Source organism: Eutrema salsugineum, unplaced genomic scaffold (genome assembly GCF_000478725.1).
Source record: "Eutrema salsugineum unplaced genomic scaffold, Eutsalg1_0 scaffold_6, whole genome shotgun sequence".
NCBI classification, from domain to species: domain Eukaryota; kingdom Viridiplantae; phylum Streptophyta; class Magnoliopsida; order Brassicales; family Brassicaceae; genus Eutrema; species Eutrema salsugineum.
The window spans coordinates 4,159,852-4,185,352 of NW_006256547.1; the positions used below are offsets into that span (position 1 = coordinate 4,159,852).

A 25,501-nucleotide genomic window follows, 5' to 3' on the forward strand; every position below is an offset into this window, starting at 1 on the left:
CGGCTGAGATTACACGAGTGTTTATATCTTCCTTCCTTTGCGGCTCCCACGTGTAGTAACTGAATATGACGATTTATTGTGAACAACAACATCATCATCAATCATCGTGTAACAGTGACCGTTGGATAAAGAAGCAACAAGAAACAATCTGAACGGGTGACTTCATTAATACATGGATCGCCAGCGTGGCAGTAGGTGATATATATATAGATACACCATACTTGAGTCATCATCTTCAGCATATCGTAAACCGCCACCAAACCGAAAGAGGAAAAAAACAGTAATAGTGTGTGCATTTTTTTTAGATCCGTTTGTTAAGAATCTCTCTGTTTGCAATGGAGTCACCAGCAGCAACAACGAAGCCAGGGAGAGGAGGAAGAAGAGGAGGAGATAGGAAGAAGAGTGTTTCCAAGTCGGTTAAGGCCGGTCTCCAGTTCCCTGTTGGTCGTATCGCTCGTTTCCTGAAGAAGGGTCGGTACGCGATTCGGTATGGCTCCGGTGCTCCGGTCTACCTCGCCGCCGTTCTCGAGTACCTCGCTGCCGAGGTAAATCTCAGATCTCCTTCTTTCTTTGCATTTTTCTTATTAGATGTGCATTCTGATTGTATTTTAGAGAAATGGTTCGTCGGAAATTGATTTAGGGCTTGCGTAGGGAATCAGTCAATTTTCACCTAATTTTCTGGAATTCTGAATTGTTGTATGGATCTGCTTGAGTTTCCATTTCTGCTTCGATCTGATCTAACGAATCTACTCTCTCTCTTTCGATTTTCGTTCGGTGTCAGGTTCTCGAGCTCGCTGGAAACGCAGCGAGGGACAACAAGAAGAACAGGATAAACCCGAGGCATCTTTGCTTGGCGATAAGGAACGACGAAGAATTGGGGAAACTGCTTCACGGAGTCACCATCGCAAGCGGAGGAGTTCTTCCAAACATCAATCCAATTCTTCTTCCCAAGAAAGCTGCTGCTTCTTCTCAAGCTGAGAAACCTTCACCAAAATCTCCTAAGAAGGCTTAAAAAGAGATTTGCGTTACGAAATCGCTGTTTTTAGGCTCTGTTGCTTTGGTTACATCGATCTTGAACAACATCTTGTTTTCTTTAGGGATTTGTGTAGTTTTTTTTCTGTGTTATCTCCGCTGGTTTGTCCATGAAACCAATGGAAGATTATGTTCTACGCTATTTTGTAATGAAAGAACTAATTTCTTGGTATGTTCTCTTTTAAGTTTCAAGTCTAATCAAATAAATTAAGTTCTGGATTTCGTTCCTTTTTCCACTTGAATCGAAGAAAAAAAAAACACAGAAATTGAATCCGTAGGTATTTGTCAGAAGATAACTTAAATAAATGGTATCTAGAAGGTAACTTGTTTAATTCTCAAAAGTGATGACATTAATTAAAGTAGATTATCGTTGTGTTAGTTAAATAAGGAATTTTCTTAATCAAAGTAAATTGAAAATGCGTTTGATCAACTTGGGCATTTACTTTGGGCCTAATTGAGAGGCCCATTAATATTGCTCTGGAAGAAACCTATGGAGGTTTTGACTTGCAGAGAGGTTTAGCAATCAAAGTGAGAGAAATCTTCTGGATTTTTGCGATGATGAATTTTCTGGTTCAGCTCTTCTCTCCGACTACGCATCATGATTGATTAAAATTGATTAAAATTCAATAACCGAGCTGTTATCTTTTTCTGAGGCAGAGAAGGGCAGTCTCATCTTCCAAGCAAAGCTCACTGATTCGCATCGTCGCTGTTGCTACCACTACGTCCGGAATTGTTTATGCTAAAACTAATCCAGATGCAGGTAACCTCTAAGCTCTTACATATTTGTATTTTATTTTTCCATACTTTCTGTTTCAAAATGTGATGTTATATTGCTGAAATGTATACTTGATGTGGATGTGATATGTATTCTAGGAACGACAATCTCTCTGGCTATCCCGGAATCTGTTAAAGAATCTCTGTCATTACCTTGGCAGATTCCACAGGGTCTAATTCATCGTCCAGATCAAAGCTTGTTTGGTTCGTAATTAAGGTTTATGTAAATTTGATCTGTGAAAACTTCTTATTCCTTATATATATACGCAGGGAATATCGCGGCGTTTTCTTCCCGAGTCAGCCCAAAATCAGAAGCACCTGCAAATGCAAACGACGACGAGGAGAGAGTTCCTGTTGAAGCTTCGGATAGTCCGAAACCAAGTAGCGGGTACTTGGGAAGAGACACAATTGCTAATGCAGCTGCAAGAATTGGACCAGCAGTTGTCAATCTATCAGTTCCTCAGGGTCTAATTCTGTTTTCTTTTTTCTCTTTTGATTTCATTTCTTTTGGCTGTAGAATTTATAAGGGTTGTTTTTCTTTCTAGGTTTTTATGGAATTTCTACGGGGAAGAGTATCGGTTCTGGAACAATCATCGATGCTGATGGCACGATATTGACTTGTGCTCATGTTGTAGTCGACTTTCAGAACATTCGTCAATCTTCTAAAGGGAGGGTGAGTTTAGGAGATGATCAAACTCATATGTGGCTGGAATGAAAAGAATTGGGAAATTGAACAAAGATTTCTTTACCCGTTGAGTATGCTATGAGGCATAGTATTAATACTGTTTCTGAATTATATCATATGGTTCTTGTACTATGTTGGTTTGTTTATACGATATTTGACTTGTGCTCATGTTGTATGTTTTAAAATATACATGGTTAATCATCGGAGCTGTAGGAAACTAAGATTAGGGTCTTCTGAATGAATTACCTCGATGGGATATGTTTGATGGAATATATGTAAAGTTTAGAGTTGGTGAATTATAGGTTGATGTGACGTTGCAAGACGGTAGGACGTTCGAAGGTGTGGTGGTGAACGCAGATTTGCAATCCGACATAGCATTAGTGAAGATTAAGTCAAAGACGCCATTGCCAACTGCTAAACTTGGTTTTTCGAGTAAGCTTTGTCCAGGGGACTGGGTAATAGCTGTGGGTTGTCCTCTTTCTCTTCAGAACACAATAACTGCTGGTATTGTCAGGTAAGTAAACACATGTACCCACAAACGCTTGATTTCTTTTTTTTTTTTAAAAGTTTTTGCAGTCACAAGTGCTTGATTTTGCTTTGTGTGCCAGTTGTGTTGATCGCAAAAGCAGTGATTTGGGTTTAGGAGGCATACGTAGAGAATATCTCCAAACAGACTGCGCGATCAATGCTGTAAACTCACATCTTTCTTTCGCTATGCATTTAAAACTTGGCTTGAAGATCGTTTTTGATTTTCTTATACTTGTGCTATTTGTGTGCCAGGGAAACTCTGGTGGACCTCTCGTGAATTTAGATGGAGAAGTGATAGGTGTTAACATCATGAAAGTCCTAGCTGCAGATGGGCTCGGATTTTCTGTACCAATCGACTCAGTCTCCAAAATCATTGAGCACTTCAAAAAGAGCGGGTATGTTAGTAAATATCTATAACTTTTGATTGGATTTGGTTGTGTCACATCTTACATGTGTAGAGGAAGAGTGATATAAAGTTATTGTTGCAGTAGAGTTATTCGTCCATGGCTTGGGTTAAAAATGATCGAACTCAATAAAATGATCCTTGCTCAGCTAAAAGAACGAGACCCGATGTTTCCTGATGTCGAAAGAGGCATTCTTGTCCCCACCGTGAGTATCTATCCATCAAGAAGATCCATAGTTGACTGGTATAATCTTAGCTGTGTCAAATTTTGGATATCCACCAATAATATTTGCATGATCACTGTTTTGCAGGTGATTCCAGGATCACCGGCTGATCGAGCTGGATTCAAACCAGGTGATGTTGTTGTGAGATTTGATGGGAAGCCGGTGGAGACCATCAAAGAGGCACGTATCACTTCTCAATCTCTCTCTCTCTCCCCTCTACTTCTTCTTAGTTCTTAGTCGGTAGAATAGAAAATTCATGTGTGAATGAAAGTTTAATTGCAGATAATAGAGATAATAGACGATAGAGTTGGGAAGCGGATGCAAGTAGTTGTGGAAAGATCAAATAAAGAGAGGGTCACACTAGAAATCATTCCTGAGGAGGCTAATCCAGACATGTGATGTGATGGACACTTCAAAACCAAACTTCAGATGTATTTCTTAAGCTGCGGTTGATTTTTTCCTTTCTTGTTTATATTGGCTTTGCTTTCTCTTTTACAATGGAAGTTGCCAGAAAAATATTTGTTCGAATGAAAGATGACTAAAGTTAGTTTTGCATCTGTTCATAAAACCCAGATAGTGAGGGGAAGCGTCTCTCCTTTGTCATATTTTACACATATAAAATTATAAAATGTTAACAACCGGTACCACATCGAAACTGGTCCAATTGGTAGGGATTGTACCACCATCATTTGGATCACGTGTTCGAAACGTCCTTGGTACCATGTCCTCTCTTCCTCTCTCCTTCCAATTATCGCATTAAACGAGGTAATATGAATTACCTTTTTTCCATTGGTTTATAAAAATTAATAAAAGAAAATTCAAGCGGAATAGCAAAACTCGTATTTTGCTTGAAAAATGGAATACCAGCCTTTAGAGGTAATAAAGGTAAACAATTCCTTTTTTAATTTTATTTACAAAATCGAATATGATATTTTAGTCCGGTTTCGTTTCAATGTTCTAATCTTTGGGATTATGATTACATTTTTTCTTCATAAAACTTTCTTGTTTGGTATGATTTCAATCTAACTTAGCCATAGAAAGGGGCATGCTTAATTTCTACACCAGGTAGGTTGTAGAGAAATGAGAGCATGTAATCTAACACGTGATGCATCAAATATCATGGCATATATAACTTAAAAACTATAACACGAAAATTACACACATGTAGAGAGAAAGGAAAGAGAGGAAGAGAGGTCCATTATGAATTGTAATACATGAGAAAAATAAATAACGAGCCAAACTAATGTCTAACATACAAAAATATATTACCAAAATCAAACACGGATACTTAAAACAACATTATATTATATATTTGTATCTAACGGGCTTTGTTTTGTCACAAGGGATGGTAAGGAACGTAGCCCAACAAGCCCGTGACGTTAGCCACAACGTCGTTGCATTTTGACAAAAGGTTGAGCATCTGGTGAGAGATGTCTCCTGCACCAACCACCGGGCTCGGGCCACGGACGTTCCTGAAAGGTGGCATCGGTGGTTCGACATGGTCCACTGTTTTAATAGGTTTCGAGTATTGTGGAGGGAGAGGAAGAATTGGAGGCAATGTTGAAGGTTGTTGATGATGATGAACAACATTTTGAAACTTCTTACTAAAAAATTCCGTTGCAATAGTTGATGATGATGATGAGGATGATGCAGAAGGTCCTCTATTGGAGAATGATGGCTCGGTGGTTGCTTTAATCGAGTTTTGTTCACCCCCTAACATGAATTTGACTCTTGCCGTTCCTCGGTTACCATTCCCATTGCTACTGCTATTACTCTGTTCATCGACGGGTTTCTTCAAGCAGGATTTGAGGTTGATGTTTGGTGGCGGTAAGATTGGTTGGTGAAGTGGCGGTGCTTGGTCTAGCCACTGGCTCTGTGGCTCATCATCTTCCTTTGCGTTTTCTGGTTCATGAGGCTCAGGTTTAGGAGTATCCACGTCACGAAGAAAGTACCTTACGTTCACGTTTCCAAAGAGAGTGTTGTTTCCTGTTGCATATCGAAAAGCAGTCTGTGCATCGGCTTTATACAGAAAGACAACACGGCAGGTCGAGGATTTCCAGAAAACCCTGATGGCAGATTGATCTAACAGCCCGAACCGACCAAACCTCGCCTTTAGCAATGCAGCTGAAGGGAGAGATGTGCCAGGTGGAAACTTCATGACCAGCATTGTGGGCTCAACCACCTTCGCTGACGGACCCGTTTTCTTCCCGGTTTGTGCTTTTGCTGGTTTTGCATGAACCGCACCGCTTTGCTCTCTAACTGGTTTTATACTATCTTTTGCTTCTCGTTTTATCTTCTTCTCAGAAGCCAATGATTTCAGCTGATTAGTTTTCTTCGATTTCTTAGCTGATGGGATTTCGTCTTGACGATCCGAAGAGAGGCGTTTTCTTCCAGCTTTTGATGGATCTGCGGTTCTGTTCACATTCTTGATAGGTTTTAAGGGTTTTGCGTCTCTGACACTTTCCGCAATAGCATCAGATGAAGACACAGTCAAGCTTTTCTGGTAAGTAAGTGAACGGAAACGGAGAAAGAATTTCCTAGCAGCTCCAAAAGAAGCAACTGAAGAACCAAAGAAAGGGTCAAGAGAGAGATCTTGCAGATGATTCAACAGTTGCGGCACATCAACTTCCATATAGGATTGTAAATGCGCTGAACCAAGCTGGGACAATTTCTTGGCACCAGCTTCCCCAGAAGATAAAAACTTCCTCTTTTCTGGATGATCGGAGTTGGGCTCTTTCTTCTTTTTCTTTTTCTTTACCGGCTCTGAAGGAGGATTTTCAGAGCCCATTTCGCTTGATGGTCGTTTAATAACTTTGACTTTCTTGATTACGGACCCTGTGGAACTTTTCCCACCAGATGCTGAGGTATGAGAACCTCGAGGAGACTCAAGCAGGGGCTGGAGAGAGTTTCCAGCTGATCCGGAATCTGGTCCAGCCTCTTGTTTAAGAGTCGCCATAGCTTCAGATTTTCCATGCTCTGGAAATACAACAGTCTTTTCTTCCAATTTCTCCTTTGATTCTTCAGCTAAATCCTTTTCTTCATCAAGAGAGATCTTTGAAACAGAACTTTCTTTACCAGGAATAGCTGCACTTGAAGAGGTGAAATCCATGCTCACAATCCCAGACTGCTCATCTTTCATTGGATTTTGAACCGTTGGAGCTCTTCTCTGTAGCACAAAATCCCCGTCCAAAGATCCACCAAAGGCCGTGGTTGCACTTGCTTCAACTTGGCCAAATGGAATAGTTTTATCTCCAGCTTCATCCCTTCGTTTGAGAAGATACTTGTCTTGTTTTTTCGAATCCTTAACCTTTGTGGGTTTTTTAGAGCTCTTCAAGTCACCAAGAGTTTCCGCTATGACCAGTGGGCCACTCAAGGGAGCTGCAAAAATGAGAAGTTGGAAGAGCACATCAACCACCAAGACAATAGATATCAAACCAAACACGGTTAACGTATGGGGGGACTCCCAGTAATAGAAAGAGGCGCAGAATCGTCATTAGGCCAACTTGTGCAATGCAGATTTGAACATTAACCTTACTTTGTGCTTCGTTCAGGGGTGGTAATGTAAAGAATACAACTAAAAGATATAAATCCTAAAATCACGAGCCTAGAAAAGGTGAAATCAGAGGACCTAACACTCACCAAACCACTAAGTTATAATATCTCACATCTCTGTAACACATACTAGCTCAGGTCTGCATAGAAAAGTTCCACATACAACGCAAAGATTACACATAAACGGAAATGATCTCCCATGATTTCTGAAAATTGACAATACCTCGAGGGGGTGCTCTATTGTGAGGTTCATGCATACTCGCTGCAGTGCGCACAGATTTGGTCCCAAAGGCTTGTGCATACGTTTCATCAAACTCCTCAAACACTGCCTTGCGGAAAGCAAAAACCACTGCTTTCTTCTTCAAAAAATTTAAACTGTCTGAATCACACTCTTGAGGTGCTAAAGCCAATTGCTTCACAAACGATAGAGTCTCGACAGGTGAAAACTTATCCCTAGATTTCTTAATCTGCTCAGCAGAGTAAACGCCTTGGAGCTCGTAATCCGGGACATCAACAGCAAAGTAATCTTGAACATTAGTAGGCCTAAAGTTATAAGGATTCCGGCATTTACAAGTCAACCCAAGAGCTGACCTTCTACTCGCCTCATCCATGGCTTCCTCAACAGCCCTCACAAAGTGCTTCGAAACAGTCTGCTGCGATTTTTCAGCTAAATTCGGTTCAAAGGGAATAAGCTCAGCAGGATCAAACCAGCCATAGCTACTATCTCCGAAAAACGCTACAAGCACATGGTCCATCCTCCTCATGCGACGAACAGAGGGAGACGCAAAACCTTCATTGAATATATGACCAGGCCACCATGGATGAGACTTAACTTTTCCCCAAACCAAGTCGCCCACTTCAAACCCGTAGCTCAATGCCCTCGAAACTCCAGAACCTATTTTCTCGCTTGCAACATAATCATCAAACTCAGATAAGAGAGATTTGTAATCGGAAACCGCATGTATCTCCAAATCTCCTCGCGTTTCTTCCTCGAAAGCAGCATTCGATAACTTCTCATCAGCTTCGGAGCCAAGCTCACTAGATTGATCATCATCGGAAACATCTTGTTTGAGCTCAGGACTGTCATCAGACCTCTCAATCTGGCTATCAGTTGTATCCTCGCTTTTAACCTCAGAAACCCTAGGTTTCGTTTCACTTATATCATCTTCCTCACTCCGTTTGCAGGCAATGAGATCAGCCTTTTCCGATCTCTCACTCTCGAAAACCCTAGCATCGCCATTTCCATCGCCATCGTCATTACTAACCGTAGAATCGAGCTCCATAGGTGAAGCTGCAGCATCATCAATGAGTTGCGATCTCCCTTGAACATTTACGCTCGAATCAACATCAGCATCACCCAAAACCGTAGGGTTCATCTCGGGATTATCAATCGAATCCGTTTGTTGGGCAACCTCAGCATCATCGTTCATCACGTACAGCACCGAATGAATGCAGTTTTGCAAATTACAATCGACAAAAACCCTAAGACCTCTAGCAATCCTGCGAGATTATCCGTATCGGTTCTGGAAGAGAAAATGAAAGAGACGGATTTTCAAAAAAAAAAATGTAAATCGAGAGAAAGATTCATACAGCAATTAAAAAACCAAAACGACACACAAAAAAACAAATAAAAAACCATAAAAAAAAGAGATTTGAGAGAAAATTTACCGATTACTGAATTGCCACATCATAAGACGGGAATTACGTCATAGTGTCCACTATCATGTCCTCACAGGAACAGTCAATTTATTACGTCTGAATCTGTTTTTTATATCTTCGAAATTGGAATCCATCTAAGTTTAAGAAGAACATTTTTTTTCAAAAGAAAAAAATAAGTTCAAGAAGAACACACAAACAACACATAGATTATGCCTTTGTAGCTGTAATCAATTTTAAAAGTTTTCAGAATCCATAATAGCTAGCTGTTACTACACGTATCAAATGTTTGGTTGTCATCAAGTTTTAAAGTTAAAAAGATATTATTAGTTGATGAAGTATGTAAATCACATGTAGTGGTAAATGGTAAACACACTTATCAATCCAAAAATCCTATAATGAATTTATATCTCTACTCTAACAGTAACATTAGTACCAAACACAAATCAGCATACGTTTGTAGAGAAAAAACCCCATTTACACCTTATTTTCAGTAAAAACCATGCCTGAGAAGGGGACAAAAAGAAATTCTGTATTATATTTCTCTATCCTTTCTTTTTTTTTATAAAAGGTTAATATTTTGATATAGAGGAAGAGATTGGAAATGAAAAAGAGAAGGAAGTACAGGAAACAAAAATTTCATTGAGGAATCATGTTTTTGGCGGAGGAGTTCCAGCAAGCCAGCCCCAGACGCCACCAGAGCTCTGTCGTTTGGCATTCATGCCGGATTGTTCAGACGCAACCGCTCTTTGACGGTGGAGGAGTTCGAGTTCCTTTTGAAGCGTTTCCATTGTCTGAAGCTTTTGTCTTAGCTCTGAAACTTCAACCTGCGAGCACTTAGACCGACTTTTGTTAGGATTTGGCCAACCCCGGAGAGGCTTTTTTTTGGGGATTAGAGAGATTCAGAAATCAACCCGGAACTTACAAAAGCTTTCAAAAGGAAAGAAAAGTGATCTATATACCTCTAGTTTGAAACACCTTGATTGTTCCACTGCAAGTTGGCTTCTCACAGATTGAAGTTCCTACACATCAAAAATACAAATAATGCTGAGAAAATCGAGATAAAAGGCAAGAGAGAGATCCATCAAGGTGATAGTATTTTTACCTTGTACAACTCTGTATTTCGCGTTTCTGTCTCTGCTAACTCTTCCTTTAGTTGGAGAGTTTGTATCTTCTCCTTGCTGAGTGATGCCTCCAGTTCTTCCTTCTCCGATTTGAGGGTTGTGATAATGCGTTCGCTTTTTCCTTCAATCTGTGGATTTAGTATTCGAGGAACAAAGGAAAAATATTGGAGATGAATTGTCAAACCTCTTCATAATTTATGTGATTATCTAGTCTACTTTGTTATAATAGACACAGTTTAAGGAGGGGAAAAATCTGACGGGACTTACATTATCCATGACAAATTCCCGGACTTTGCGTTCTTTGCTCACCTCGATCTCAGACTCAATATCTCTGGCCGTGGCATTAAAAACAGCAGAAACGCTATTTGGCACAGGAGAAGTACCCATAATCTTTGATTTCAAGCTTGATTTGTGGCTTGGTTTAAGAACACTCAACTGATTGGCAAAAAACCAGAATCAATAACCGAGTTCACAACCATATCAGAGGACAAAATGTATTTATGGGTACCTCGTTGTTGTAATGTCCATTGTATCCACCAAAAGCGACGATTACGTCTTCGCCATTGTATGAGCTCACAACTAAACTCAATCCCTGTCATCAAAGTAATATTTGCAGCTCAATTCGGAAAGAGTGAAAAAGAAATCACAAGACTAATTTCTTCAAGGTCTTGGAAAATTCAAGTTTCATGTTTCAGGAATAATGAGTAGGAGACTTATATAGAAAATTCAAAATGGGTATGTTTCTTGAACTACCTCACTAGCTAGAGGTACACGTCCTTGGACTGAAGTGAGTACTGACCACGCAAGAGTTGACATATTTAATACAACTGTCTCAGATGCCCCTGCGGTAAAGTACCAGGAAATATCACAATTAATCACACTGTACAAAAGAAAAAAAGAAGCGAAGCAACTATCTAAGTTTTTTCCCACGAACGGCTCCAGTTATGTTACAAAAAGAGCAACACATGCAGGGGTCGAAAAGCAGGGAAGATAAAGAGAAAAAGCGCAGAAACCTACCGCTTTTGTTATCACCACCACCAACAATAAACCAGTTCTCCCCAATCGTCACACCAGCGTGTCCAGCACGTGGAGTTGGTGTTTCACCTTGTTGTATATGTCTTGACCACTCCATCTAGATTATGGAAACAGATATGTCAAGAAGCCGACAAAGAGAATTGCTGAAACAAAAGCAGCCTAACATACAGTTTGTAGACCAAGGACGTGCAGATCATCAAAACAAGTTGTATGTGATCCTCCGCCAAAGATAAGAAGGTAACGCTCAGCGTGCACTGCAGCAGCATGGTCAGACCTCGGAGATGGAGGAGAACCCCTGCAAGTTGACAGCAGTTTAAACCCTGAACTGCTGATTTTTCATTGACAACTTAGATATAAAAGTAGATATAGTTGGCAGCTTTATAAATTCCTTCATTCTTTTAGTTATATCTTTAAAGGACCTGGCTTTCTCAAAAGAGAAAATAAAATGCAGAAATGTCGTATGATCTTACACGGCATCTATCTCATTCCAGGTCATGGTATCCAGATCAAGTACATGCAGATCGTTCAGAAGCGATTTCTTTGCATCCTGGCCGCCAAAGATCACCAACCTTTTCCCCACAAGGGTCGTTGACTGACCTCCACGCGAAACCTGCAAGCAAGAGAGAGTTATAAAAATAGTCTCATTTTAAGCAGCCAAACTACATACTCAGTTTCCAATATCAAAAAAGATATCAATAAATTATTGGATTCAGAATGCAACTTGACACCTGAAATTAAAACAAAGGACGACGGAGAGCAACTTTTCATTTTTTTTTCTTCCTGATGTTCAAAAGTTTTTACTTGTTTACTAGATTGGAATATTTCCCATATACAGATTAGACAATTTGGGAGAAAAGATTATTCACCGGTGGCTTTCCGTATGTCTTTAAGATTGACCATGTGCAGGTATGCAGATCGAAGACCTTCACTGTGATGAGAAAAACAGAAGAAAAAACTGATATACGAAACTGCATTTAACCATTTTCAAAAGTGTTTTAACTCCTACCTGGCATGGATTCTGAGGGATCCTTTGTATGACCACCGACAGACAGAAGCTTGTTGTCCCATGGTATCTACAGAACAAACAAAGAAGGCCAATCAGAATATTAGATTATTTTCTGCTATAAACTAGTAGCATGTGGATTTCATAAAGAGATGTACTTTTCCCTGAACCTGCCTTAAACATCTCAAGGCTAGAAAATCAATGGAGAAAAAACAAAACAAAATGCAAGTTAAAATACTAACCAAAGAATGACCAGCGCAGTGAGTTAGTATTGCTGGAGATGATGTTTCATGTGATTCAGTCACAACTTTGGTTTCAACTCTTGACCAAGTCCAGTTTTTTAAATCTAGAACCTGTAATTGAAACACCATTCACAGAAGATATGTTTCCAAATTGTTAGCAGGAGTGTCACACAAAACTTGGAGAAGATTTTCGAGGCAAAACTGAACCAAATATTTCAATCATATCAGTTAACGCTATACAAAAAAGCTAAAAGTTGCTTACATGAAGATCACCTAGATAACGCCCGTTGTGATTGCCACCATACATATACATCTTATCTTGAATAACCGCTGCTCCATGCTGAAACGAATATAAAAAAAAAAGGAATTAGAAAAGAGTGAAATACAGGAAGAGATCATGTTCCACAAGAGTTAGATAAAATATTACCTCATACCGAGCTTTTGGTGGCTGCCCTGATGTCAGTGGTGCAGCCCACTGGTTATACACAGAAACAGTATTTGGGCCTTCCAAAACTACATCTTTATCTTGGGTTTCCGTCAAGTGCCCATCCTTGGTAGAAGTCGTATTTGTCTCGCCAAATGAAGCGACATTCTCAACACCAGGCTCGGCCTTTGTGCTCTGCGACAGAGAATGAACTTACTAAGAAGTAACATACTTCTCTTTAGCAACAGGAAAGAAAAGTCTGAACCTAAGCATGGAATGGTGTTATACACAAGGATCAAACACATCAGACGAGGCATTGGTATTTGCTACCAAATGCATACATAAAAATAAAAATTGATCCTATGTAGCGATGAAATTGCTTAATTTGGGATCTAAAACTCACACTGATTTGGATATCTACAGCAGGCTCTGGAACAGAGTTAGATGTCCTTGGATACCAACCAGGATCTTCTTCCTTTTTAAAAGTGAGCAATAGGAAGAAATTAGTCTATTAACCACAAACTAAGAGAAAATGAGCATAAATATCCATGTTGGTTACCTCTAGAATTTTCACAAAGAGACGCATTGCCTCAATGGCGGGCATGGTTCCAAGTCCCTGCCAACTAGTTAAACATGGACTTCTCTTAGGAAAGTTCACAAGGACCTTGCCCTAATTTATGAGACATCTTGATCCTTGCACTATGAAGCTACTTTGACAGAATCTAAAGCCTCTCCTAGTGTAGAATGGCAGATAGATATTGGCCGACACAGAAGTGATTCTAACCTTTTCCACTTGCTTTGCTCTATTGGATTCCACGCACTAGGTTTTGGTATACTGCAAGGTCCTAGAGTAGCCTGTTAAAATAAAAGATCAGTATCACAAGGATGATGAAATAAGTTGACTCGCCAATCAATTGGTAAAGAAGAAAATTCTCTATCAAGGAAAAGATAAAAAAAAAAGTTTCAGCATCATGTATCATAGATTCATAATAGTCTACCACAATTTCGAATCTTGACTTAGAACCAATGGAAGAGCATGAACCTGAAATCTCGTAGCAATGAAAATATTGTGGGATCATCTTTGAAGTATAAGACTGTTCCATTCCCAGGTCAGCATCGTCTGGAAGCTAATCTATCTACCCGAAACATTCATTTCTATCGTAAACGAGAAAAAACAACCATTTCGACCACGTCTACAATGAAACCCATCGAATACATGCAAATCCAATCATAAAATCCTAAACAAAAAGCTAAGGCAAAGACGCAAATTGCGCCATTTAATAACAAAACTGATGAGAAAGTAGAAATCAACATGTTGTTAAATGACCAGAAGATCTCGTGGAATTCAATACCGGAATCCGAAAAGGCGAGTTTAGCATTGGAGAAGATGAGAGATAGAAATTTAGGGACCTGCTGGTGCAGCGCAAAGAGAAGCAAAGCCGAATCGTTGGAGAATTTGGAGCTGAGTTGTTTCACCGACGATACAGATCCGTCGAAGCCGACGTACGATGCGGCGGCGTAGAACCTCTCAGGGTAAGCAAGGCCAGAGCTCGCCATGTTAGCCATTTTTGTTCGTTTCAAGTTTTGGGATCAATTAGTTTAGTTACGGATACGAATACTCGATGGCAGCGTTTTATATAGCGGCGATCAAGAACGACATATTGCTATTTGCTTTCTCCAACATTCAAAAATCCAATAGACGATTTTGAAATTCGATTTTCCGTTAAATTTTCGGAATGTTTTTTTTTTTCCTTGACGAACTCCACAACCACAACAAAGAATCTTTCTTTTTTTTTGTCGAAAAAGTTAACTTTCATTTGTTTCTCATTCACAATCCAAATTACATTAATCTTACTACTAAGTACTAAGAACGCCAAAGAAATAAGGTTTGATGAATTGTCTAAAATGTAGTAGTGACATTGCGAAAAATTTATTATCCGGAAAAGCATCTTCTACTATTTTTAGAGTGAGCTGAATCATGTGAATTGTATAATCTCTTGCATAATACAACTTTTTTTTCTTTCTCTGTAACATAAATTTCCCAATTTTAAGATTATTCAAACTTAATAGTAAGGACTACAACAGGGGGAAAAACTTAGAAAAGAGGATTTGTGCTAACGTGCCATGAAATAATTTGCTAATGGCCAAACGAGAAACTCAACCTATAGATGCACCGTTGGGTGTATCATTGGAGCTCCTATGTGACTTGTGCTTCGATCTCTTCTCCCGTTTCTTACTCCTGGGGAAAATGAATAGAGAAAGAGAGAGTCGATAGAATAAGCACACAAAAATTACTATGAAATATAGATATGAAGAGGTTACAAGGATCAAGAGCAGAAAGGTTTTAATTATACTCGTCATGTGAAGAACTATGTCCTAGACAAGATTTTAGCTTCCGGTTGATATGCTTCATGTCCTTTTCACTTGGGGACTTGTAGTTCTTTACCTGCAAAAAGGGTGAGAGCATATAGTAAAACTAACTTTTAGATTTGAAAGTTTCATGATTATGAGAAAATATTATAAAGGTAGTGTACCAAAGATTCGATGTCATCAAGTAACTTTGTGAGCTCTGAAGTCGTGTGCTCCGAGTTCGGTTGAGAAACAATGTTCTCTAGGTACCTGCACCAGTAAAAAGCTTGCATATAACGAAAATAGAGGCCAAGAGATTAAATAATAGGAACATAATTGTACGATGACTATATGGTGTTTAAAGGGAGATAACCTATCATAGTCAACCACTCCAAGAATCCTATTTGCAATACGCAAAGCAGCCAACGCCAACTGAGACACAAGACAGAAATTTGTGATACTTCTTGTGTTAGATATACCAGTAAAAGAAAAAATATCCTGCAAGAAGGAACTGTTACGTGTAGAAGATAATGATCGGATTACAAAGTAACTTGAGGAATTTGATAACAATGGAGCTCCTCCCACGATCACCAAATACTCGTTACCTAACTCACTCACTCACTTCCCTTACCCTAGACACTTTACGGTAAAAGTAAATAGAGACATGACCCTTAATCCATTATAGATACAATAAGGTAGAAGCCTAATCATCTGACCCAACGTATCATGAACATGGTGAGTTTATTTCGATAAGCTAAACTACTATACTATAAAGATTCATCAATGCAGTTTTCACCCATATCTCTGTAAAAGAGAAAACAAAGCACCATCTTTCGTCCTAAATTTTTATTTATTGAGCAGCATATATGAGCTTCACTAAAATATCCCAAACCATGGGTTTAAGTTATTATGTACATTTAATCTGATAAAAACAAAGGCTAGAGAGACAAAAAGAAACTATCACCTGGCCAGGAGGAAAGAGGAGTGGAGCATCTGTGAGCATAACTTTATCGGCTTCTGCTGTCGCCGCTTTGAGCAAATTCTGCAAAATAATTGAAATGTTATGCCAGTATGAGAAAATGACACTTCAACAAGGCCCGTTATGTAAAAAGACTTGCAGTTATGAAGAGAGAGATCTACCTCCAGCTTTTGGATTTCATCATCTTGAGCTTGAAGAAAATCCTAGAGGATGAAAAGATGATGTCACTTTTGGAGACAGCGTGAAGTTAAACAAGGATGAAAAACTACACATCGAATAAAAAGCATTAAAAAGCTTAAAATTTCCTATTATGGTTCACCAATTTCTTTCCTTGAAGATAACATTCAGAAATTTGCTTGCAACAAAATAATTGCCTATTAACTCAAAACCAAGCTGTCATAAGAAAACCTACGAAAAAATTTTAGACAGTCAAGATTTACCTCCATATTACTGACAAAGCCTTCGATAGCACGATACGGTGCATAAACAATCAGATCAAATTCCAAACTCTGCACATAAAGTTAATATAATATGAACAGAAGAACAGAGAGAGAAAGTAACATCCGGGATAAATAAACATAGGCAAGCTGCTAATGATTGATTGACTCATATCATGCCTGAAGAACAGCCATCTCATACTTGAGAATAATGTGGTGATCTTGTTTAATCCCTTTCCCTATTTCCTCAGCAGATACATGATTCTCCTCTATTTTACAAGCTGCATACACGCAGGTTAACCTGTTCAATGAAAGGTATCAATTAGTCCAAATTACAACATCCTACCAAGACAAATAAGCCTGTGAGAAAGAAAAAAAAATAAAAATACTTGGCTCAATTTGATAAACACTTTCAAAACATAGTTCTTATAGAAAGCAAATTGGTAACTTGTGCGCATTTTTGAGGATTCAGAAGAAATGTACATTATTTCTTTTGGATGATGTTGCATAACAGACCACTGCAGATAAAATCTTTTAAAGTATTGGAGGGCTGTTGCCTGCAAAAAAGATTATAAAAAAACATCAATTCAGAGAGCTAACAAGATTAGGCAATATTCTTTTGAAATCATCACAAACTTCCATCTGAAGAGGAGCAATGCACCTGAATCTTGTGAGGAAATTCGAAGGCACTGCACACTTCTTGGACCTTAGCCTCATAAAATGCTCTCATGGACCGTTCTTCATCAACACTCAAAGGCTTAAGCTTCTTATCAGCTGAGAGTAAAGTAGCAAAGCGTAACATTATTTGAGCTTCGACCAGCAAAACTAAGATTATACGTAATGAAGATATTGGACGAATGACGTAATTTAAACTTTGACCAACAAAACTATAATGATATGTATGAAGATATTGGACAAACCATAGTTGATTAAAAAAAATATTACCTTGATCTCCTGCGTCAACTTTATCTGTCGGATATGTTAGTGATCCACTGGCATCTACTTCAACTTGCGTTGTACCACACTATGAAAAAGAATAAGTTAATATCCATCATGCATACAGACTAAAGTTTCATATCACACACTTAATACGCACCTTCTCCAGCATTTGCACTGCCCTCTGGTTAGCAGCTTTATATCTCTCTGCCTACAATTAAAACACTAGAGCTTAGTTGCAATACCAATATCTACACAAGAAGAAGAAGAAAAACAATACCACACTTAATTAAGAAGCAAAAAGCTGGAAAAGCTAGCACTAAGACAAAGCCCAAAAAACTGTATTTCATTGGTAAACACATAAAACGAAATAGACAAGCAATTGAACAATGAACAATTTCACTTCCGTTTGGTTAAGAATAACTAAATGCTCATTAACCCAAACAGAAACAAGAGAGGAAAAAAAAAAAAAACACAGATGAAAACAGTCTTTATGATGGAATCGAAAACCCCAAAGATTTTCGATATAGACAAAATGATATCGCAATTTCAGATAATATTCTCGGGAATCCAAAAGAATATGGAAAGGGAAGCAGGATACCAGTTTCTGGGGAGTGAAAATCCACTTGGCCCGTTGAGTTGATGTCTGGAAATCCGCCATTACTGAGTGGCTTAACAGTTGCAATTAATCGAAATCAAAAATTTGACTTCCCAAGTAAAAAGTATATCTCTCTTTGTCGAACAGTGTGACGGCTAATCGCCGATCAAATTCACACAACCTATTGTCTATGGCGATTACCAGTCTGAATCAGATGGAACCACCCTCTCAAATTCAATTTCAATTTTACGGCTTTAGTTTTTTTGTTTTAATGAATTTTTGACAGTGTTGGGCTTTCGGGATAGTGGGAAAAAAAAGAGTGTTGGGCTTTCATAGTTTGATTATGATTTAGGGCTTACGTATTTACGGATAATCAGTAAATAAACCATTTTGACATCGGCTAATCAGTAATTTTAGAGGGTAAGATGAGAGAGAGATGTTAATATTGCTTTAAAGTTAAGCCCGATCTGGCCCAAGGGGAAGAACAAACGTCAAGAACAATTTTTCGAAGAATTTGAAATTGAGAAGAGGACAAAACTGAAAGAAAAAAGAATGCAGCTTCAAAGTTACAGAATCAATGGTAACTACCAAGAAGCTGTTCAGTTGTTAACTAGCTAAAAACTATACTAACCTCTACAATCGAAACAGTTAATCTGATATCTTCTTCTTTTTTTTTTTCTTTCCAGATTGAAGATCTCAGGTTAATTAATAAAGGACTCAAAAATTGTTATCATGTTCTTACAAGAGCCATGATTTGATTCTTGATCCATCCCATACAAGTCTGAATTTCTCTGTAGATCGGCATGTTCTGGGGACACCGTGGCTGCAAGCTACTCACTGCTGTCTCCATCACCTGAGCCACGTCAGCTGGTGGGTACTGCTTCTCTGTGCACATCTGCTATGTATTTCCATTTCAGTAAAGTCAGAAAAGTTTTTTATTCTTTGTTTTACATAATAGACTTTTGTTAGTCCTAGAAACTTTCCAATCCCATTTACCTGGATCATGAGCCAAGTTGAAACACAAGAGCTGATAAGCTCTGAAGCCATTTGCGTTTCGTTTTTTCCTGATCCGATCAATCCTTTAGTCATCGGCTCTGCTGTGATTGAGGGAGACCGGCTTTGGTGATGATGATCCAAGCTGCCATTGGTAGTCTCTACAAAGTTATCTAATGGCTGGTGTTCGCCAATGGAGCCTACAGCTTGTTTCACCATGTTCCCTGCGTCTTCTTCACCCTTCACCGAAGATGCAGCCTACAGCCGCACAGTGAAATACGTTTAAACAAAAGATGAGAGTTTTATGACTTTGAATTCTCTACATATAGTTGAATGCCCAACAACAAACATGTATTATATAACTACCTTCATAGCTGCATCCACCATTGCTTGTGCTATTGACCTTGAACCACTGACTATTCCAAGCATTTCTGGCTCCATTTCCTGAATATCAGAAAAATGACAGGAGAATTAAAATTTTTTTCTCAAGTATTGATTTACTCTATTCGGCGGAAAACAAAAACAAAATAAGTTTATACACTAAGAATGATCAATCTGAAGTCAGAAATACCAAGGGCATCCAAGGTTCATTAACTTGAGCCTATTTACCCACAAATATGGCATGCATATAATCATTACCTCTGCATCTGAACTATGCTTCAGCATCAGAGCTCGTTGAATTTCAGCTCTTCTTGCTTTGCTATTACTTGTGTTATATGATTGATCAGTAGAGACTGGCCTGTCCCTATCATCCTGTAGAGACTTATTCAATTATGCATAGAGTTTACCAAAAATGTACGGGAAGAAAATAGAAGATCAGAGCTTGACAGACCAGTCAAGCGTCATTGTTTACCTGTTTCACGGGAGGAGTCATGGAAAAGTCGATATTTTCAAGCACAGAAGGTGGGAACAGAACAGATGCATCAGAATTTGGGTTTCTATTAAGCTGTGATTCTTTGCTTATTGACAAGCAGTTATCAATTTGCCTCCTCAGACCCTCTGGCATGTATTCCAATGGATTTAAAGGCATGCAATCAATGTCCTGTCAAAATAAGGATTTGGTTAACCATCTGAGCTACGATTAAACTGTAAAACATTATTATCTACAAGTCGCAAGAAGTGAATTGTGTCAGCAGAATTGGTATTTGAGATTTACCATAACTAATTCAAAGCCCGTTTCATCAAATAGAACGTTGCATTTGTCATGATCCACAGTAAGAATCTTGCCATCACGAATTTCCCGTGTTTTAGGATGGATGGCAATGACTCTATTCCCGACTGATAAAGGCTGGGCCAAATCTGTAGGAAGCCCTTCCCTAGCACCTGCACGGAGCTCTGTATAATGCTTTCTCACAGATTCACGATATTGTTTGAGTTTATCCCGCTCTTCCTGTATGAATCTCTCAGAGAATCTCCGAGGTCTACCAAGAGAACTGAAAATATACAGAATGAGTAACATTTTCGAATTTTAATATACATTTCTGAACCCCATTTCCAGAGACAAAAAAGTCATGAACTCTAACAAACCTTTTGATGACGCTCCACTCAAGACGAGTAAGTCTTGGAACGTGACCAAGTCCCACATGATTTAGATAATCAGTGAACTCCATTTTTGCAAACCAGGGATAGTCAATAGCACTGTAGAACCATTCAAATATGCACCTTCGGCGTACCAATGGATATGACAGACAAGTCGATACCTTCTGTAAATGGAATAAGGAAATAAATTACCAGATTTTGGATGCCCATAAGAGAAATGAAGTTAGAGACTCCACCTTTAATAATTCATGTTCTGAAAATGTTTCGTAACTATGTGGCTTTTCAGGAGTGGTTTCGTAAGTTTTAGCTCTTTCTTGCAAACTTTTCTTCAAACTCATCTTACGCCTGTTTGGTGGTTTCTGCGGCAAACTCGCTGGACCCGAACCTGAGACTTGTGTAGCTGACACTACTGCATCCGGTCCAGTTATTTTCTTATCGCTAGTTGAAGAAAATTCTTCCGAGTTCTTTGCGGTTTTCAGCTGTTTTGCTGGTCCTTGACCAGCACGTCTCTCTTTGACCAGAGTCTTCAGATAAACATCAGCCAATTCCTGCAAACAATAAAGAAAAATCATCAGACGAAGCACAAAAAAAAAATTACTCACGCATACAAGCATAAGCTTCCTAAGCTTTTTGATGGAAGACTTTGCCAAGGATCCTGCAATAAACAAATAGGATAAAATCGGGTTTCGCATATTTATAGATTTGCAAATACCTTATTATGTAGAGGTTTACGTTTTCTTCTTGAGGTGCCAAGTTCCCCTATGGAGACGTCATTACCATCGACGAGTTCCTGCGCAGACGTAAGTTTTCTATTATCAGTAGCGGAAACCGCATGTAGAAGCCTATCTTCTGGTCCTGCTTGTTTTGCTTTTTCTCTGGTATGGCTTGTAGATACGGTTTCCGGAGTGTTAGATTTCTCATCCACGTTGTTAGCTACTCTTTCTTTTTGCAACTGTGCAGATGATTCTGGATCCAACACAAAACATTAGAGATAAGTAAAAAAGATGTACCCTGATGTGAAAGGTAAAAGGTGAAAGCTGCAGATATTTATTAATGGGTCTTTACTTCTAAACCAAGACAATATACATCGTCAATGGGAAAACCCAAATTACCCAACACAAGAATAAATAAAAAACCATTCGATGCTCACCTAATTTCATCAAACCAGCCGGAGTAAGTGAAGCTGACAATTCAGCCAATGCATACAGAGCTTCTAGTTCATCTACACAGGAAAAGACAAGTAATAAGTTTCAAATTCTGATAAATTAAATTCATCTACACAATAAGTAAAACCTCCATAAAAGAGTTTCTTATTTTGTTTTTTTGGGGCTATCTAGTAAATATTTACCTCTTGAGCCTTCAGTCTCTACCACTCTTTTCTGCGGTTTAGGTTTACGTCTCTCATTGGCATTGCATGCTTCTCCGCTGTCATCAGAAGCATCTCTTTCTGCTTCTTCAAATCTCACATTTTTCTCCTTCTGAGGAATCTCCACGGTACCAAGCCCTCCCATATCCATCAACAAGGCACCATCTCTATCACGAGATCCCTTTATATGCCTCCTATCTCGGCTTATTGTCACCCCATTGTCAAACATGGAGCTAGCACGGAGCTTGGCTTGAGCTTCCTTTGATTGTGACTGCAAAAGAAAAAAAAAGTAGAACCAAGAATCATGACAACAATGAAAAGAAATGATGATAACTTAAATTCCTGGAGCTATAAAGATACCATTTTTCCACTTGGTGTGCTGTCATGGAGTTTTGTTCTTCTATATGGAGACCCTCCTCCCCTTCTCGATGCATTTGCCAATGTTAAAGCTAGCGTCTCATCATCATCATCATCATCACCATCATCAAGTTGTTTCTTGGCTCTTTTATTTCGCGGAGTAGAATCTTCTCTATCATCCCTCTTGTCTGCAATTGGTACAGGAAACCGAGGTGTACGTTTCGCAGTGGCACGCCTCTCAATTCCTACATAAAGTAAAGTAACAGATTACACATTCTTGAACATACTCATTTACATGTATTTGTTACGCTGCACAGAATTCCACAAGACAGATGACTATCCTCTATAAATGCTGTGAACTACAAAATTAAGATAAAAGGCAGCTTGTTGTTCATTTTCTCAAAAATTTGAACCGCATAGTAATCTTTTAAACCACAAATTTTGGATAAATAATTTGGGGAAAATAATGATTGTACCATAAGCTTGTGTCAGCTTTAAAAATGGGAGGCATCCTTCTGCTGATGCAATTGAATGTGGTGTACTAGCTTCTTCTCGAAAATTACTAGGCGAGACTTTAGCACGTTTGCGCTTCAGATATTTCCTCGGTACTCCCGAAGCAACATGGCCTTCTCCTTCACTTTCACTCCCCTCCTACAAAAATTACCGTAAGCATGTATACAATTTTACTAAACAGACAATCTGACCCAACAAAGCAGCCAGATCTAAATGACTCACTATGACGCTGTAATGATCAGTCATCATTGCAATGAGGCCAGCTACAGACGCAGTTCCCTCTGGAAGGGATAAATATGCCTGAAAAGAAAAGGCAAAATCAAATGGATGAAAAAGGTTATCAATTCATGTTTAACATAATGTCGTTTCAAGGTTAGAATGAAGCCTAGGGAAAAACTTTCCATCTCGATACTAAAAGGAACTGAAAAGTGTATACTCATACCCGATTCATATAAAAAAGGGCTTCCACCATCTCAACAGACCGGTTATTCCTCACTGCAGCAGCTACCTAAGCAGTTTCCAGGGAAGAACTAGTCTTAGGACTTTGAAGTCATACAAAAGTTGAGAAAGTAGTCACATAAAACCATATTGTGCAACGCTGTTTACCTTTTTCCATTTTCCCCCATGCTTCCGATAGGCGTCATAGAAACGCTCCAGCTCTCCTCTCGTCCACTGAGGTCCCAGCTTGTCAGCTAATTTCTTCTTCTAGGATGAGAAAAAACCGCAGTCAACAAATAATAAGAAATATATCTAATTCAGATTTCAAGAAACGAAGATAGCGAGAAAAAAAGCACTAGAAGAGGGTCCAATCAAAGGAAAACCAAAAATCTCTCAGATTCCCTATAACAAATATGATTTCCATCTCGTGCAACAAGTTTAGCTTTGATTTAAAGTGACTCTTAATAAGATAACAAAGAGCATCCAAGTGATTATCCCAGATAAGATAGGTCAATGACGAAAAAACTCACTCGTTGCTTGGTTTTGCTCGAGTTCCTATAATCTATTTCTGGAGAAGCTTCATTGGTGAAGCGCTTGTTCACACTCTTCGACTTCCTACTGGGCGCCATATGCTGATTTCTCTGCTTAGTGATTCCAACGAAAGTTTAAACAGTTAGAAATTTGAGAAACCGTGAAACTGATCTGGCCAAGATTCGATAATAACTTTGATCTCATCACAAAATCCAGAATTCAATTTCATCAAAGGAAGATCAGTAAGTCGATTATGCGTTAGCAAAGACACCAAATTTGCTTACAAATCTCTAACAATTTGCAGTATCAATAAAGAAAACAAAATCCGAATCGGAATCAGCTTCGGGAATTCAAAAGTACCGACAGAAAAGAATACCCAGATTCAGATACCAATAATCATTTCGATAAGACCGAAAATCTCACACGAAGAAACATAAATCACAAGTTCGAATCCAAGTTTTCCGAGAATTTGTATTTTGAAAGTAAAAGATAAGAAAAACACTCTTCGAAAACAAAAATCACATCGCCGAACCAGAAAACATCAATGATAAAGCAGACTTCTCCACAAAATCCGAAACCAATTTCTCACACGGCTTCCCCAAAAAATCCGATAAAGTGAAGTTCAAAAAGATCCCAATTAGTAAAAAACCTTTTAAACCCTAAATCAGAACAGATCCACTCACCGATTAGGCGGCTCAAAGAGAATCGGCGTTGAATCACATAGAGAAGAACTCAGATGAGAGAAAGCTCGAAAACCTTCTTAGAGAGATCGGTGAGAAATTCGAAAGAGGTTTTAAAGAGAGAGAGAAAGAGAGAGAGAAGAGAGAAAAAGGATTTTATTTAGATGAAATATAGGAGAGAGAGAGAGGAGGGAGGCGTTGCCGCGAAACTTGAATAAAAAGACGACTTGAGACTTTAGAGTTTAGAGCCAATAGGCATTCCGTTCTTTTGTCATGTTTTTTTAATTTCTTTTTATTTCACTATGAATATCAAAAGCTTGTGATCCGAAACGCACACGTGGATTCTCGATATCTACACCGTTAGATATTTTTGAGTTTCATTTAGGGTTTGTAGTAACGGCAACATGGGATTATATTTGAAAATACCCAAATTTCTACTGACGGTGAAAACGGAAAATGGAAAATTTCTTTGCGCATGGAAAAATATCTGACTTTAAAAAAAAAAAAATATACGTTTTGATGATGAAAAAAACAAATTAATACAAAATAAATCGATCTTTATTTTAGTTCCATTTTCGTTTGGCATATGTAGGACCAGTAAACTTTTTTAATTCTTTTTGGTAAATACGTTAGGAGACAAATGGTTAAATATTTATTTTAACAGAATATAGCAAAATAGTTCAAAGCAGTAAAAGATACGATGGTGAAATGTTTCAGTAAAATTATCTGTGAATCAAATAAGCATTTTTGTAAAACTAATGAAAAAAAAACATTTTTCCTTGATGAAAAATATACAAAATGAAAGTTTTGATTTAATATTTTCTTTTCATGATTCAGATTTGGTTTAAATCCGGTTTGGTTGTGCCAACAATTTTCTTGCTTATTCCAAAACTGTACGGACATTTACCGATTTCTTAGACCATCTTTAACAGTAGTATTTTAATATGAGTTTCTCAAGAATGTAAACACAATTTTTAATATGAACACAAATTTAATTGAAAAATATTTTAAACGGACAAATCATAAAAGGACAAGTGTCAAATGAGTCTCTCATAAAAGTTCTATAGTTTCTAAAACGAGAATCAGTTCTCACCTTCTTTTTT

At 38.4% G+C, this 25,501-nt stretch overlaps 6 protein-coding genes across 10 annotated transcripts; 2 read left to right on the plus strand and 4 right to left on the minus strand.

Moving 5' to 3' along the window:
- The first annotated feature begins 228 nt into the window (after positions 1 to 228).
- On the plus strand, positions 229 to 1,251 carry LOC18011756 (probable histone H2A.5). Its single transcript, XM_006394888.2, has 2 exons — positions 229 to 545; positions 782 to 1,251. Exons 1-2 carry the CDS (start codon positions 336 to 338, stop codon positions 1,010 to 1,012), a joined length of 441 nt encoding a protein of 146 aa, XP_006394950.1. The 5' UTR covers positions 229 to 335; the 3' UTR covers positions 1,013 to 1,251.
- A 295-nt stretch (positions 1,252 to 1,546) lies between these two features.
- LOC18011913 (putative protease Do-like 14) lies at positions 1,547 to 4,174 on the plus strand. 3 transcript variants are annotated; one of them, XM_006394889.2, is made up of 11 exons: positions 1,547 to 1,602; positions 1,690 to 1,792; positions 1,906 to 2,010; positions 2,077 to 2,271; positions 2,352 to 2,479; positions 2,794 to 3,005; positions 3,100 to 3,181; positions 3,272 to 3,414; positions 3,508 to 3,628; positions 3,734 to 3,826; positions 3,929 to 4,174. In XM_006394889.2, the coding sequence occupies exons 1-11, from the start codon at positions 1,588 to 1,590 to the stop codon at positions 4,043 to 4,045; spliced, it is 1,314 nt and encodes a 437-aa protein (XP_006394951.1). In that variant the 5' UTR covers positions 1,547 to 1,587; the 3' UTR covers positions 4,046 to 4,174. The 3 variants fall into 3 exon arrangements, with proteins under 3 accessions (XP_006394951.1, XP_024007648.1, XP_024007649.1); XM_024151880.1 differs by having other exon boundaries at positions 3,511 to 3,628; XM_024151881.1 differs by having other exon boundaries at positions 1,906 to 1,977.
- Positions 4,175 to 4,773: 599 nt separating this feature from the next.
- On the minus strand, positions 4,774 to 8,760 carry LOC18011827. The gene is made up of 2 exons (XM_006394890.2): positions 7,422 to 8,760; positions 4,774 to 7,024 (listed from the first exon to the last, which is right to left on the minus strand). The coding sequence occupies exons 1-2, from the start codon at positions 8,626 to 8,628 to the stop codon at positions 4,983 to 4,985; spliced, it is 3,249 nt and encodes a 1,082-aa protein (XP_006394952.1). The 5' UTR covers positions 8,629 to 8,760; the 3' UTR covers positions 4,774 to 4,982.
- Positions 8,761 to 9,364: 604 nt separating this feature from the next.
- On the minus strand, positions 9,365 to 14,290 carry LOC18011828 (acyl-CoA-binding domain-containing protein 5). 2 transcript variants are annotated; one of them, XM_024151879.1, is made up of 18 exons: positions 14,093 to 14,290; positions 13,467 to 13,537; positions 13,242 to 13,305; positions 13,086 to 13,157; positions 12,686 to 12,877; positions 12,521 to 12,598; positions 12,259 to 12,369; positions 12,020 to 12,086; positions 11,880 to 11,941; positions 11,484 to 11,623; positions 11,182 to 11,308; positions 10,996 to 11,110; positions 10,732 to 10,820; positions 10,487 to 10,570; positions 10,288 to 10,413; positions 9,960 to 10,106; positions 9,817 to 9,876; positions 9,365 to 9,681 (listed from the first exon to the last, which is right to left on the minus strand). In XM_024151879.1, the coding sequence occupies exons 1-18, from the start codon at positions 14,246 to 14,248 to the stop codon at positions 9,505 to 9,507; spliced, it is 1,938 nt and encodes a 645-aa protein (XP_024007647.1). In that variant the 5' UTR covers positions 14,249 to 14,290; the 3' UTR covers positions 9,365 to 9,504. The 2 variants fall into 2 exon arrangements, with proteins under 2 accessions (XP_024007647.1, XP_006394953.1); XM_006394891.2 differs by having other exon boundaries at positions 10,246 to 10,413.
- A 335-nt stretch (positions 14,291 to 14,625) lies between these two features.
- On the minus strand, positions 14,626 to 18,223 carry LOC18011864 (cyclin-H1-1). Its single transcript, XM_006394892.2, has 13 exons — positions 17,985 to 18,223; positions 17,544 to 17,594; positions 17,393 to 17,471; positions 17,109 to 17,221; positions 16,931 to 17,004; positions 16,628 to 16,748; positions 16,451 to 16,519; positions 16,172 to 16,213; positions 15,996 to 16,073; positions 15,405 to 15,463; positions 15,217 to 15,301; positions 15,037 to 15,128; positions 14,626 to 14,921 (listed from the first exon to the last, which is right to left on the minus strand). The coding sequence occupies exons 1-13, from the start codon at positions 18,042 to 18,044 to the stop codon at positions 14,840 to 14,842; spliced, it is 1,005 nt and encodes a 334-aa protein (XP_006394954.1). The 5' UTR covers positions 18,045 to 18,223; the 3' UTR covers positions 14,626 to 14,839.
- A 296-nt stretch (positions 18,224 to 18,519) lies between these two features.
- On the minus strand, positions 18,520 to 24,564 carry LOC18011997 (protein ALWAYS EARLY 1). 2 transcript variants are annotated; one of them, XM_024151618.1, is made up of 18 exons: positions 24,402 to 24,564; positions 23,718 to 23,828; positions 23,356 to 23,451; positions 23,192 to 23,257; positions 22,972 to 23,049; positions 22,713 to 22,887; positions 22,240 to 22,481; positions 21,862 to 22,150; positions 21,664 to 21,735; positions 21,226 to 21,479; positions 20,750 to 21,061; positions 20,502 to 20,677; positions 20,131 to 20,407; positions 19,828 to 20,016; positions 19,614 to 19,727; positions 19,341 to 19,418; positions 18,978 to 19,232; positions 18,520 to 18,876 (listed from the first exon to the last, which is right to left on the minus strand). In XM_024151618.1, the coding sequence occupies exons 2-18, from the start codon at positions 23,814 to 23,816 to the stop codon at positions 18,712 to 18,714; spliced, it is 2,937 nt and encodes a 978-aa protein (XP_024007386.1). In that variant the 5' UTR covers positions 23,817 to 23,828; positions 24,402 to 24,564; the 3' UTR covers positions 18,520 to 18,711. The 2 variants fall into 2 exon arrangements, with proteins under 2 accessions (XP_024007386.1, XP_006394955.1); XM_006394893.2 differs by having other exon boundaries at positions 23,356 to 23,454; positions 24,402 to 24,563.
- Between the last annotated feature and the right edge of the window lie 937 nt (positions 24,565 to 25,501).

Excerpts from the sequence above, each read along its gene's own strand:
- LOC18011756 (XM_006394888.2), top strand. The coding sequence starts at position 336 with ATGGAGTCACCAGCAGCAACAACGAAGCCAGGGAGAGGAGGAAGAAGA. Across the intron at positions 546-781 it reads TCGAGTACCTCGCTGCCGAG|GTTCTCGAGCTCGCTGGAAA; the intron begins GTAAATCTCAGA and ends GTTCGGTGTCAG.
- LOC18011913 (XM_006394889.2), top strand. Across the intron at positions 2,272-2,351 it reads CAATCTATCAGTTCCTCAGG|GTTTTTATGGAATTTCTACG; the intron begins GTCTAATTCTGT and ends TTTTCTTTCTAG. Across the intron at positions 3,827-3,928 it reads CGGTGGAGACCATCAAAGAG|ATAATAGAGATAATAGACGA; the intron begins GCACGTATCACT and ends GTTTAATTGCAG.
- LOC18011827 (XM_006394890.2), bottom strand. The coding sequence starts at position 8,628 with ATGAACGATGATGCTGAGGTTGCCCAACAAACGGATTCGATTGATAAT. Across the intron at positions 7,025-7,421 it reads CAATAGAGCACCCCCTCGAG|CTCCCTTGAGTGGCCCACTG; the intron begins GTATTGTCAATT and ends TCATTTTTGCAG.
- LOC18011828 (XM_006394891.2), bottom strand. The coding sequence starts at position 14,248 with ATGGCTAACATGGCGAGCTCTGGCCTTGCTTACCCTGAGAGGTTCTAC. Across the intron at positions 11,111-11,181 it reads ACGTCCTTGGTCTACAAACT|ATGGAGTGGTCAAGACATAT; the intron begins GTATGTTAGGCT and ends TCCATAATCTAG. Across the intron at positions 9,877-9,959 it reads GAAATACAGAGTTGTACAAG|GAACTTCAATCTGTGAGAAG; the intron begins GTAAAAATACTA and ends TTTGATGTGTAG.
- LOC18011864 (XM_006394892.2), bottom strand. The coding sequence starts at position 18,044 with ATGGCGGATTTCCAGACATCAACTCAACGGGCCAAGTGGATTTTCACT. Across the intron at positions 16,749-16,930 it reads CATCATCCAAAAGAAATAAT|GTTAACCTGCGTGTATGCAG; the intron begins GTACATTTCTTC and ends TTCATTGAACAG. Across the intron at positions 15,302-15,404 it reads GGAGTGGTTGACTATGATAG|GTACCTAGAGAACATTGTTT; the intron begins GTTATCTCCCTT and ends TTACTGGTGCAG.
- LOC18011997 (XM_006394893.2), bottom strand. The coding sequence starts at position 23,816 with ATGGCGCCCAGTAGGAAGTCGAAGAGTGTGAACAAGCGCTTCACCAAT. Across the intron at positions 20,678-20,749 it reads CAGAACATGAATTATTAAAG|AAGGTATCGACTTGTCTGTC; the intron begins GTGGAGTCTCTA and ends TTCCATTTACAG. Across the intron at positions 18,877-18,977 it reads CAACTTGGCTCATGATCCAG|ATGTGCACAGAGAAGCAGTA; the intron begins GTAAATGGGATT and ends AATACATAGCAG.